The sequence below is a fragment of the Betta splendens genome, chromosome 4 (genome assembly GCF_900634795.4).
Source record: "Betta splendens chromosome 4, fBetSpl5.4, whole genome shotgun sequence".
NCBI classification, from domain to species: Eukaryota; Metazoa; Chordata; class Actinopteri; order Anabantiformes; family Osphronemidae; genus Betta; species Betta splendens.
Genome location: NC_040884.2, coordinates 32,396,856 through 32,409,927, shown reverse-complemented (window position 1 = coordinate 32,409,927; position 13,072 = coordinate 32,396,856). Strand labels below are relative to the sequence as shown.

At 40.7% G+C, this 13,072-nt stretch overlaps 2 protein-coding genes across 8 annotated transcripts in view; both read left to right on the top strand.

The window, feature by feature from the left end:
* LOC129604011 (uncharacterized) overlaps nucleotides 1–13,072 on the top strand; it is a 237,442-nt gene that overhangs the window by 118,084 nt on the left and 106,286 nt on the right. The window lies entirely within an intron of this gene.
* The window catches only part of LOC114853122 (inactive N-acetylated-alpha-linked acidic dipeptidase-like protein 2), a 539,927-nt gene that overhangs the window by 445,826 nt on the left and 81,029 nt on the right, over nucleotides 1–13,072 (top strand). For all 7 annotated transcript variants that reach the window (XM_055508329.1, XM_055508328.1, XM_029146091.3 and 4 more), the window contains one exon: nucleotides 5,612–5,701. In XM_055508329.1, coding sequence (XP_055364304.1) covers nucleotides 5,612–5,701 — 90 coding nt within the window. The remainder of the gene's footprint in view (nucleotides 1–5,611; nucleotides 5,702–13,072) is intronic.

Here is a 13,072-nt window from a genome sequence, read left to right as displayed (position 1 = left end):
TCTTTTGACAGTGATGTAATGTAATAGTAAATTAAAAAAAGCGTATTTGCTGCAATTTATTGAACGAAACAAGTTGAATTCCTTGATGTCGGTTTAGTTCAACTCTGGACAGCTGTTCCACACTGGAAACAATAGTTTTACACTGTGCATGTCAAACATTCACGTTGAGTCTTAGTTCACACATCAGAGAGAGAGTAAGCAGAGAAGAAACATCTTTATAATCTATGTACTTTATGTGTAACCACCTCAGAGCGGTGTGATGGATGTAGTATCAGCAGCAGCCTCATGCGGTCGCTTGAACTGACTGTGAGGTTGATCCACCTTTGCAACTGTACAGTTCACTGCAATGCAAAGTCATCAGTTTCCTAGTTGACAACCAACAGTACATGAAAAAGTCACACATACAGTACATTATTAACCAAATCATCAATAATGTAATTATAATAAGGTATAGCTATAATAATATTTTTTTTCCACTAAACCCAACCTCCCATCTGCAGTGGTGACCATTATGCCAAGTTTTAAACTTTTATTTGCAGTTTTTCTATTGGCATAAAGAAGAAAAGGAAACATTCTGAAAGTTTAAAATTATCTTATTCAGGCACTGGCTTGTAAAAAATATTTTGTTGACCTTTTATTGATGTCTCTAAGGCCTTTTACACTGTTGATCACACACTATTACTCTTACAGACTGGTATGCCAGATCAAGCCACTTCTTGGTTTTTCAACAACAGTATCTTTTAAAGAGAACACAGAGGCTGTTCAGCTGGCTGGTTCTGAGTCTTCCTTCTTAAGAATCTCTAATGGAGTTCCGCAGGACTTGGTCTTAGGACCCATTTTATTCTCCATTTCTATCAATAACCTGTGTGACAACCTCTCAAATGCTTTCTATCCTTTTTATACTGATGACACAGTGCTTTATTGTTGTTCATAGAAACAATTCCTGCTTCAAATTTAGAGCATGTAAATGGCTTGTATGAGCCAGATGTCAGCCAAATGTCTTCAATCTTTACATATGGTCTATTATAGGGCATTGAGCTTTGTCACAGGATGGAGTCATCTTACCAAAGCTGAGTGGCCTTCTTTGAGGATTCAAAGGTATACTCACTGGATGTTCTTAGCATAGCTCCATCATATTTATGCTGTCTTCTACAAAAAAACAAAAATCTTTACGCTTTGTGCTCATGTGCCATTCACTGTGCCTCATGTCCAGACCTTAATGGGTAAGCGGACATACACAGCTGGGTTCACATTCTGTCTTGAATTTTCTCCAAACAGACCTTAAAATTTCAGAACTCATTTCACTTGAAGCCTTCTATTCTCTACTAATCACCAGCGTGTGTCAGTGTTGATAATTGTAGTATTTATGATATGATACGATACGTATGATAGTTTTGGGCTCTGTATGATCTACGATATAATAGAGTCAGTATACTATAGTTTTGACACGGCTGTTCCTCAAGTTTTGGTGTTGTTTTCATTGACACGCACATCACCAGAAACCTTTTTAACTCATAGCTGGTTGGCTCCTTCCCACTGCCAATCAGATCAGCAGCGCTGCTGATCTTTCTATGATCTATGATATGATGTTCAATGATCTTCATCCAGCATTGCAGTTCAGAACCAATGCCATACACTAAAAGAAAAGACTCCGGTGAGCAAACCAAGCAGCTTTATCTGCCTATCTGGGTGGTAGACACTATGTTTCAGGGACAGATTCAACCTGTTGCTGGGATATGGGATATGCCGATATGATGATTTTAAAGCAACAATATGACATTTCTTCATTTCCCATCCGGCAACACTGACGAGAGTCCATTGGACAGTGTGAGTGCTTTTAAATTTAACTGAAACTATTGCACAGTATTATTTTTAAACTGTATTAAATATCTAACTATTGTTCATTTAAACTTATTGTTTGTAATATATATTTAATATCAAATTTAATTTATGATGTGTGTTGTGTGTGACCTCATGGCCAAGTCATCCTTGTACAAGAGATCTTGATCTCAAGGAGTTTTATCTGGTAAAATTGAGGTTAAATTAAAGTGGAGCGAAATCATTTTTATAGCTTTACACACTGAGAGTGCATTAAAATGCAACAAGACATCAATTTATCCTAATTCCGACCAGGTCCTATGAAGTGTTCAGTATATGTACAGAATCATTAATCACACTACAGACTCTTGCTACAGTGTATTGCTTCAACTTGAAGAAAGTCCCCTGTACACTAAAAGGTAAAACAACTGATTTAGAGGGAATCAAATCCCACACAAACAAGGTTATTTATATGTCACAATAACTACTGTACAATATATACAGGCCGTGGAATGTGTTTTAAAGCCCAGTTTATTCTTGTTAGTTCAAGGACAGTGCTCAGTGTTTCTAATGGTCATAAAAAGCGTTTTATTGGTTCTCCAGGTCTAAACTGTGTTTAGTTCATCTCTGCCACTAATTATACATTATCATGTGTGTTCCATGACAAATTACTACTGGTAATATTTTGTCAGACAAATGATTTGTATTCCAGTGTTTCATTAAATGCAAATGCTGACCTCTGCTTGTGAGCCAACACCTCAAAGACTCAGCTGCAAGGACAAAAGTATTATTCCATGTCTATATTCAATATACAGTAGCATTACTTGTTGTACTTGCTGGAGGCTATGTAGGCACTACATCCACTGATCTTCTGTGGGTTGTTGGCTCAGTGGTACACTGGTTTGGGGATTGGATGGTCCCAGGTTCAAACCCCCACCAGATCATCGAGTGAGCACCAAGTACTTACTTAAGGACACCCCAGGCGCCACAAATGCAGAAGACCAGTTACATTGTATGTGATAATGACCACGCTCTCAAGCTGGAGTAAATACCCTGAAGCAAGTTGATGATTAGAGCATTGTATTCTAGTTTGGTATTCCTAATTGTCATTGGTCTAAGACAGACAACAATTGTTGTTTATGGGTTGGTCACACTGCAAAACACTGCCATTAACTGACACTTAATAGTTCAAATCTAATGTGATTTAAAATGTGAAAGTGTGATTATTTCCTTCTCCAGTATTCTTAGATAACTATTTATTGTAATTGCTGTATTTATTTATTTTTATTCTCATAAGGAAACTCTAGACATGCAGCTACGTTTGAGACAGTGTGTTAGAGCTTTGACATTTGCATAAAGCAAACTTAGAACTTCTGACACAGCAGCTAATGAATGACTGCTGTCACTAATACAAATCCACCAAAGCCTCAAAATAATCTGTAGATAGATCAACATTTGCAACCAGATTGTGAAGAAATGGCTTTATCTAGAAGCAACATGGTCTATCAACAGCTGGTGGAGACAAACACAGAGTTTATCAAGTTACTAGACATTTGACACATGGAAGCCAGTGGTGCTGGATGACTTCTGCGTTAAAGAATTGTGGTTTAAATGTTCTGCTTGAAGGTTTTATAGTGTAAATTGTAAAGAAAGAAAAGGTGCTAAAAGGCTGGTACTGTATGAAGTGGAGCGTGAAAACGTACAGTAGGAGGTACAGATATCATATATTTGATCAGCTTTTCAATTATCTTAACATTTTCCTGAGTAGAATTTGTTAAATCTGCACATTTCTTGATCTAATATGGTGAGAAACCGGAAGTGAGGCGTTAGCGAGGGGAGCCTCAGCCCCGATGCTGAAACTGTCAGTAAATGGGCTGATACGGTTTCTGTTTCACATTTTGTCTCCAGTATAATATTATAATGTTATAATGTTTTGACTTTATTTTACACCATCATTTTATACAACCTGCCTAATGTGTTTATTGATATTTTTGTGACATTATTACTTTTCTGAGCGCGATGAAACTGACAGAGAAAACTCATGAGGGGAGACTGGACAGGTCTGTGCCTCATCCAGAAGGGGGCGCTGTTACCACCCTTTATATCCATGAATGGATTTCACTTTTCTAAAAAGACTTACTGAATGACACTAAGTAAAACCTTTCAAGTCCTTGAGAAGGAAATTTAAACCTTAAGTGAAGTATTCTATGTTATCCTAATGAAGTATTTAAAGTTTTAAAACTTCACTGAGGGTCGAAATTGAACATCACCTCTTTATACTTTAGAATGAGTACGAATTGTGAAACATACTGGTCTCACAATTCTGACAGGCTACAGGTCAGGTCTCTTACTGCTATAAAAAATGTGTTTATTCAAGACCAAATATGTTCTTTTAGGTGAGATAGGAATGATAATAAAACGTGAAATGTGACCAGTTTTAGGTTATTAAGCATTTTGACAAATAAATAGTGAAAAATACATACTTTGTGAAATGTGACTCCAGAGGACTTTGTGCCTCACCAGCCATGAACCTTATCGCATACCACTGGGTCCAGAGCAGAAGCTTGGTGATGTGAGAGGGACACAGAATGGCTGGCAGAGCCAGTCCAGGGATCATGACAGAAACAAGGAAACAATGTCTTCATTTTAACAGCGCTCAATGAAAATAAGCAAACCTTTAATTAAAAGAGAAGATCCTTTAAGTTTAAAAGCACAGCCTAAGACATGGAACAAAATTAAAAAGGATGGAAGCTATTGTGGCTAGCATGCAGCATATTAAGAGGGTGGAGTTTTCTGCTATTGGAATGTGGTATGAATCTGCAGGTTAACTGTCCTTTCAGTGATAAAGTGCTAGTCGTCCTGCAATCACACGTCACATTCAACAAGCTTTCCTCACTTTGGTCGTTCACCCATGCAAGCACACACAGTCACACATGATGGCAGAGCTCTTATGCTTAACCTGACACAACTAGAGCAACCAGGAATCAAACCAGCAACCGTATGACTGGTGGATGGCTGTTCACCTGGTTCACAAACTGAAAGCAGCCCATTGTGTTAGTCTGTGAATGTGAATATATGCTGAGTTTCCGGTACCGCAGAGGAAAGCGGATACAAGGATTTAAGATTTAATAAAGCAAAAGTCAGATTAACGTTCATGTCAGGATTTTGAACTCTGAGCCTCTGGGCAAAAATAAATCAATGACGTGCCTACAAACTAACCACTTCTTCTCTGGAGGAGCAATAATTACTATAATGCTTTAAATGGCGCAATTAGTCAGTGCAGCAATTTATCTGTCTGGGTGTAAGTCTACCAGCATGTTGATCAGCAGGAGTCCTGAATCTACAGCGCGCGTCACCACAAGCAGCCTTGACTTGACCAGCTGAGTTCTCTTGGGCTCCGGAGCCTTTTTGTCAGACCACTCCTTAGATGGAATCATGTGCTGGGTTCTAGTTCTCCTCAGAAAGCAGGCGCTGAGCTTCCTGTTTGTGGAAGGCAGTTTGTATTCACGTTGACAACAACAACAGGGGCATGTTTTGTGGCAGATGTTGTACTCAATAATTCACGTATTTATTCAAAGGCAGCACAAAAAAGGCTTCATAAAAACCTGTGCTTTTTCCAACGCATAAATATGTGAATTATAAAGGAGAAGTCTGTGCCCCATGTGTGCCTTAATGTCTTATTGACTAGTGGAGGGTCTGGGACAGGAACATCCCGTATGTTAGCTGCTCTTCCACCTCAGACGTTAAACTAATTCATTCAAAATGAAAAAAGCTTCTTTTTCTTTCTTTTTAGACCACCAGTTTCCTGTCGGAGGCCCAGTTCTCTGCAGAGTCCCCAGAATCCCTTGACCCTCTCTTCAAGTTCCATGAGACCATCGCTAAGGTAGGACTAATGGGTTCTATAGATTCTAGAGCGAAGGCAGAGAGAACTGGTTTGTCATGTAAACAGGGCCATCACTCACGCAGGTACTATGGTCACGCAGGTACTATAGTCATGCAGGTACTATGGTCGGCTTATTGGCTTAGGAGGAACATACACAGAACATACACTGTTTTTGTGTATGTTCTGTGTATGTTGTAACACATTACTGTATGTGCTACTGGGAAGAAAATCCCAGTACGATGAAGCGGTTTCAGGTCTTTCACAAATCCATCAGAGATTTATTGATAAAAATACAGAAAAAACATTTTTACATATATTTGGAATATACCAACAAAAGCTTAGTTTGATTTTAGCAGTCACCCACAATCAAAGCCTAAAATATAGGCTGAGTTCATCCGTCTTGGGTCATTTTCCACTCTTGCAGCCATTCTATTTTAGTTTGTCCTTCCTTGGCATCTCGGGTGTGAATTTACATTTTATTTAGTAAAACATCACGAGGCGGAAGCGTTTCTTAGAAGTAGTTCAACCTACACTACCACCATTCATGGATGTCTGTCCTCATCTAACCAAACTAACTAAACAAAGGCAAGTTTAGAGAGCATTGCAGGTTAAAGGGAGAAGACAATGTGAGGAGGACAAGCTTGTACACTAGTGGATGCTGTCTCTGTATTTAGATCCCTCCAGCAATGCGACCCCTTCTCCCCAAACCCTCTGTGCTATGTTCCTACTTTCTGTGTGGAGGAATGCCACCTTTTGCTCGTCCATGTACGTCCAGTTACTCTCTCTGGTCTGTGACAGCTCATACTTTCATTCTTATGTTGCTATTTCTTGTGTCAACATATACAATCGAATCCAGGCAGCTTGATGAGAGCGTAGTGATGCTTTCAGCCCCTTGAACAGAATTGTTTGGCTTCTGACCTCACATTAAAAACTCTGCAAGGGTCTTGTAGTTATATATTTTGTGTGACTGTTGACCGTGATTGATTGTGACTGAATGTGAACTAATAGAGGACCATGCACTGGGAGACCCTGAGGTCACCACATTAGGAATAACAAGTTCCCCTTAGTGGCAGCAAATCCAAGGCAACCAGAGGGAAATGTTGGATAAGTGTCAAATAAGGTAACGAAAAATATAAATGAATGCTGTATATAGTCTAGACAGTCTATATAACTGTCTTTACATGAATGTGTCCTGGTATAAGTGTGAAAGTTTTGCTTGTGTGTGTGGGAGGAAGCCTCTGTGGGCGGAGGAGAAATAGCTTTGCCGTTTGGCTTTAATATTCACATTCTTGGAGATCAGGCAGTGCCAAATGTTGTTTGTGCAGGTTGTAAAAAAATGGAGAGAGAGAGAGAATTACAGTTCTATAAAAACACAAGGCTGAGGCTACACTGACACATCATGTCAGGGAGAAGGGCAAGTAGCAGGTGGCTGAAATGTAATAGCTCATGTTAAATAGAGGTGAGTGAAGAAAGGCAGAAATCCTGTGACCTCTCTCGTGGCTCGAGTGTGTCAGTGTTGAAATGTCAGACGTTCTCGGAACATGTCTGGAGGGAAAACAAACCCAGTGCAGACGTGTCATATATAATGTAATGGTGCCTCTTTTGTCTTTCGTGCTGTCAACTGCATTTAAAAGGTACCTCATTTATAACAGCACCCTATGAGGAGGTGGATGGTTTTGATCTTTAAATAAGAGCAAATCTCAAATCCCTTCCTCCCCTAAAGAGCTATAGGATCTAATGATGGTACAAAGGACCTTGATTAAACCTGTGAAAAGTGGTGCATTGAAGCAGCGAATAACAAGCCGTGACAGCAACAACCAAGCAAAAAAAGACGAATGTGGCTAAAAAAAAGGAGGTCATTTGAAGGCTGAGCTACGCAGCTGCTGAGCGGCACTACATCGCTCTGTGTGGCTTCAAACCTTTAAGTGTAAAGACAAGTAGAATGTTCAAAGGCTTGAAAAAAAATGTTGACTGAAATTTGTCACAGAAGTTTGACCTTCCAGACTGAAAGGCTTCAAACAGTCCATGCGAGTAAAGGGAGGCAAAGGGAACAGAGATATTAGCAGAAATACTTCAGCGATTAGAGATTTGGTTTCATGTTAGACTTAATTGTTGAACTTCACTGGTTTTCAGTTTCAGTGTTTCTGTATGGTTTTGTTTGCTCCCACTGCCTAGCTCCAGTGCCCCGTCTTCACCACCCCCCTAGTCTCCATTGAACAGTGTATGTGTATTGTTAGTGTTGTAGCTTAGGGACTGTGTCTGTGCTCTGCGTCCCTGTACTCATTTGTCAAGTGTGGTTTTGGACGGCACTTGGTTGGGAGGGTTAAGGGTGGCAGATGGGAACAGCAGTCGCTCTCTCTCTCTCTCTCTCTCTCTCTTGTTCTCGTTTCCCCAGCTTCCCATGACTCTCCTGCTCTCTCAGTGGGCATTGTCCTCTGTGTAGCTAATTTTTTAGGTGTGTACGCGTTGGCCTCCCTGACTTGGCGATGCGTCGATGGCGTGACAGGGCTAACAATGGATAGCTCTGTCACACTCCTTTACTGGTCCCTGCTGCACGCTGCTGAGAATGCACAAGATTCAAGAGAGAGCGAAGAGAAGGCAAAGGCTAATTTTACACCATTTCTATACATAATCCTTCAATTTATCAAGCAGTAATAGGGAACAACTGAATGTTGTCTATCAGCTCTGACTGTTGAATGTGCTGCAGAAGATTTTTTCTTCTCTGGACAAACACAACACAGACTAACAGCAAAAAAAGGAATTTATATGCTCACCTGCTTTCTGTTTTTAAGGTCCTAAATGCGGACTAAACTGGAGTTAGGTCAAATCCCAGATGCTTTCATGTCTGCACACATCCAGCATGAGGGAGTGTGTGTCTTTAAACTGGAGTCCACTTGAGTTGAGCTCTTACATACGCATACTAATGCGCTTCAGACGTATCCATACGTGCTGTGTGAGCCATCTGTAGACAGGCAGTGGTGCAGCTGAGGCCTAACATACTTGAATTCCATTTCCAGGCACTTGCAGCCTGCTTTCTAATTAACAAATGTGTGGTTTCCAGCAGCCTGGAGCAACTTCTAGTTATCGTATTCACAGGGAGTTCTGACTTTAGGACAGATGGGAGTTCTCTTGCTTGATGTTACTCATGTGTTGTTGTCTGGCATGGCCCAAATGCAGTTTGGAAAACCTTGTGGTAGAAATTTCCCATAAAGAGGCAAAGGAGAGAGTTGTCTTTTGTGTGATTTATTATAAAAATAAAGGAAAATAAAAATAATGGGGAAAGCAAATCAAAAGTATGGATGTTGATCGTGCACATCAACAAACCAAAAACCAGCTGGGAGATCAGTGCACACACCACGAAGGTGTGATGCAAAGAGCCCACGATCCTCAAGTTTCTTCTGCCTTTTAACCGCTCTGTCTGACTACGGTGGAACGTCTGTGTGGCCCAATCAGAGTGATGCACCATCTCATCCCTGTGGCTGTGTGTGTGGAGATGTTTACAGTCCCACACCTGCATCACTGACGTCTAGAGGAAGGAGCACCAAGTCTCAACAGACAGAGACACAACTCCCCGACCTTGGGTTTGGAGCTAGAGTCCAGAGTCTATCAGGCAGAGACAACCATTGAACAATGGGTGAAATGTCACATACGTAAAACAGAAGTAAGACAAAACATATTAGAGAGATATTATAGATAATAGAGATATTAATTGCAGAACATAAGTCATTAATCATATAATAACTGCATAGAATATTGAAGAAACAATTTTTCCATTACCATAACTTTCATCTAAGGGTTTGCATTTTTGTTGTTATTTTAGTCTAATGCATGGCAAAATTAAACGGCACAGCCACTAAAAAACTGCAAACGTTTTTTTTCCTCGTGTGATGTCAAACAAGTATCTTTGCTTTCTGTAGTGGTGCTTCAATGGATCTCTGTTTACTCCTGTTTGACATGTTTAAGAACAACTTCACATCCTTAGTCGGAGCCAGAGCAGATGCTGCCACCTGTTCATTCTAATGTCAAACAACATTAGATGTGGTGATGTACATCTGTTGAATCAGTTCCTGTCCTAGTGTCCGGGTTCATTGCCAGAATCCACATCACATTCTGCCTGAAGCCGTATTTGTCAGCGTTTATTTTCTCATTACACAACATTCTACTCATATAAACATTTATTATACAGACAGGTTGAATTTTATTTCATGATATGGTCCTTGATATGTGATTGATGTGTCTGGGGAGCACAAAGTGAGTAGAGGGAAGTAAAACATAAGGAAGTAAAAAGAAATGACAGCTACAAAACAAAAATACTGCAAAGTGGTGTGAGAGACAGAAGGAGGCAGGATGACAAAGATACAGATCAGTCTGCAATAGAGCTGAGGTTGATGAAGATTAAAAGTCTCCATCCTTCTTGCAGCAACATTATACTGATGTGCACGGGAATGGAAGGAGAAGGATTAAGAGCCAGTTAACAAGGGCTAAAAAAATAAGAGCTAAATAAATAAAAATAGCTGAAGGTGGCAGAGGTACATATCAAACAGGAAGAAGGAAACAACAATATATACAATAATGTGTGGTGGTAAAGAAGATGAATAGCAGCATGTTTATTTCCAGGTTGTTGTCTCAAGGTTGGGGTTATCTAACACAATACAGCTAGCTAGTGGCTAAGTTATGCTCGCTAATATAATCAAAATCAAAAACAGTTGACCCTCCCGTCTGAACAACTGCTCAACTCTACTGATTCAGTTGGTTTGATGATCCGAGCTGTGATCATCTATGTTACGGATAGATGACGATGACCTACTGCACCTACTCACCACTGCCAGTAGGTACCTACCAGCCCATACGTATGGGCTGATATCCACTGATAATGAACCATTGAATAGCGTGATAACGTCCGAAGCCGCTCGAAGGAGTAGGCGACAAGAGGCATAAAACAGGCCTGCACACAGGCCATTTAATCACCATGCTTCCTGTTTGCTATCAGCTTTGACCTGTGCATGTTCTGCACACCTAGTGACACTCCTTCAGTGACAGTTCGTGTCACTGAAGGAACTGTCTGTTCCTAAAATAGAGTAACAAGTCCAAAGGTCAACAACAACAGCAGGAAATTCAAAGTCATCCACCTGTCACATTATTTGTGCTGCGGTTTGACTTTTGTGTCTAACTGAAAACAAGTGTGAGGCAGTAACGAGGTAGGGCTTGCAGTTTCAGCTGGGACCCATGATTATGAAATGTGATGCTATCTGGCCCAGAAGCTGCCCTCCGACTCCCAACTGTGTCATGTACAGCCCAGTCCATTTTTTCTCTTATTGCTCCAAAATACAAGAATATAAATATTTGTTTGGTTACATTCACATGAACATGTCATTATAACCTCTACAGTTGTGTTTACATATGCTGTTTGAGTAGATTCAAGCCAGTACCTATAGTCTTCCATAGTCATGCAGACATCTCCCTTTGCTACATGCAAAATGAACTCGAGCCACTGTGATGCTGTGGCACATTCATCTAAAACTCCAAGCACTTGAATAAAATATGTGTAAAATGGGAATGGAAGAATGGGAATGCAGAGCATGTAATTGAACTTGCCCATTTTTCTTAAGGGTAGATATTCTGCTCTAGGAAATAAACCACTTCCTAGGCATTTAGGCATTTATGCTTTAATTCTGCTATCATGGACAATTCAGCTCTGGCCTGCTGCAGGCGCCTTGGGTTTTGTTTTAGTTCTGTCTTCTTTGTTGGTCTTATGTGACTTCCTGTCTGTTTGCTGTCTAGTGTCCTTGTCTAATCATTGTCATTATTTACGGAGGTTACTATTTATAGGAATTGATCAGGAGGGCTGGTTCTGTTCTGGGGGTGGAGCTGGACCCCCAACATGCTGTAGCTGAGAGGAGGATGCCTGTCAGACTCCTCTCCATCCTAGACAACACCTCCACCCCCTACACAGTGTGCTGCCTAGACAGAGGAGCACCTTCAGCCAGAGGCTGATCAGTATTAGGTGCTCCACAGAACGCCACCGGAGGTCCTTCCTACCGGTGCCATCAGCCTGTACAACTCCTCCTCTCTCTGTATGGGTTGATCTTCATCCATGCAATAACACGTATAATAAAACTTTAGCTAGTAAGTAGATGTGAGTGTGTGTAGATGTGTTAGCATTATTATTTTTAATCTCCCTTCCTTCTTGTGTGTACGTCCATCTGTAAAAGCGATAAAAGTGTGCAAAATAATTTCCCTCTGGGATAAAGGGTTAGGGGTTAGTCCGGGTATATATATATATAATATATATATATATATATATATATATATATATATATATATATATATATATATATATATATATATATATATATATATATATACACTGTGAGATCGGTCCCCCAGGCAAGATGGGGCCCCAGGGCTGGTCGTCGCTGCCAAGGGAAAAAACCACTGTGGTAGGTGGTGTCGGAAGCAGAAGATGAGGAAGAGGAAGGGGAATATAATGCCCAAAGAAATCAAATGTGTGTCTTGTACTGTAATTAACCTCCAGCAACAAAAATAATCCCGGGTTTCTAAAAACCTCACTACAGCCCTCAAACCTTGTCTCCAATACACCCACTCAAAAACCTGGTGAGGGCAGGGAGGTGTTAGTGAAGCCGCAGCAGGACGTGGAGCTCTGGGTAAGGAAAGGTGGCAGACAGAGTTTTTAAAATGTTTAAAATGTCAAACAGATAGCTTTAACAAAGACTGATGGAAAACATCAGGCTCATCGAAAGATTCTTTTTAGAATAGGAAGAAAAACGAGCTCTCCAAGAACAAAAACCTCACTTTAATGTGGTTGTAGTTAAAGGTAGAGACAAACTATGACTGTGGAGTTACAGTAGTCCAGCCTAGAGGACACTAATGCACAATATGTTTTTATATACATTGTGCTGGTTAGACAGGCAGGGAGAAAAAATGATATATCTTTGTCAACCAATCAAGCAGAGTCAGCCAGTGATGAAGAGTTCCAGCCAGTGAGTCAGTCAGTTAGTCGTCCAGCCAGATGTTCAGCGTTAACAACACAGTCTACAACAGCCCCCCATAAAACATGAGCAGGTGACAGCTTCAGTCATTTCAGTCTGACACTGTAAAGAGGCTGTGACGTTGCAACGGCCGTCTGCATCGCTGCGTTGACAAGCACCTTTATCACCTGTTAACAGGAGGTAGCGCTTGTGCATGTCTCGGAACCCAGTGAAGCAAGTAAAAGTGAGAGGCTGCTTGTAAAGGTGCGTGTGTGTGTGTGTGTGTGTGTGTGTGTGTGTGTGTGTGTGCCTGACACAGACGCCCAGGTTGACAGCCTTTGTGATGGAAGAGAGAGGCATTTGTTAGACGGACGCCTGCGCG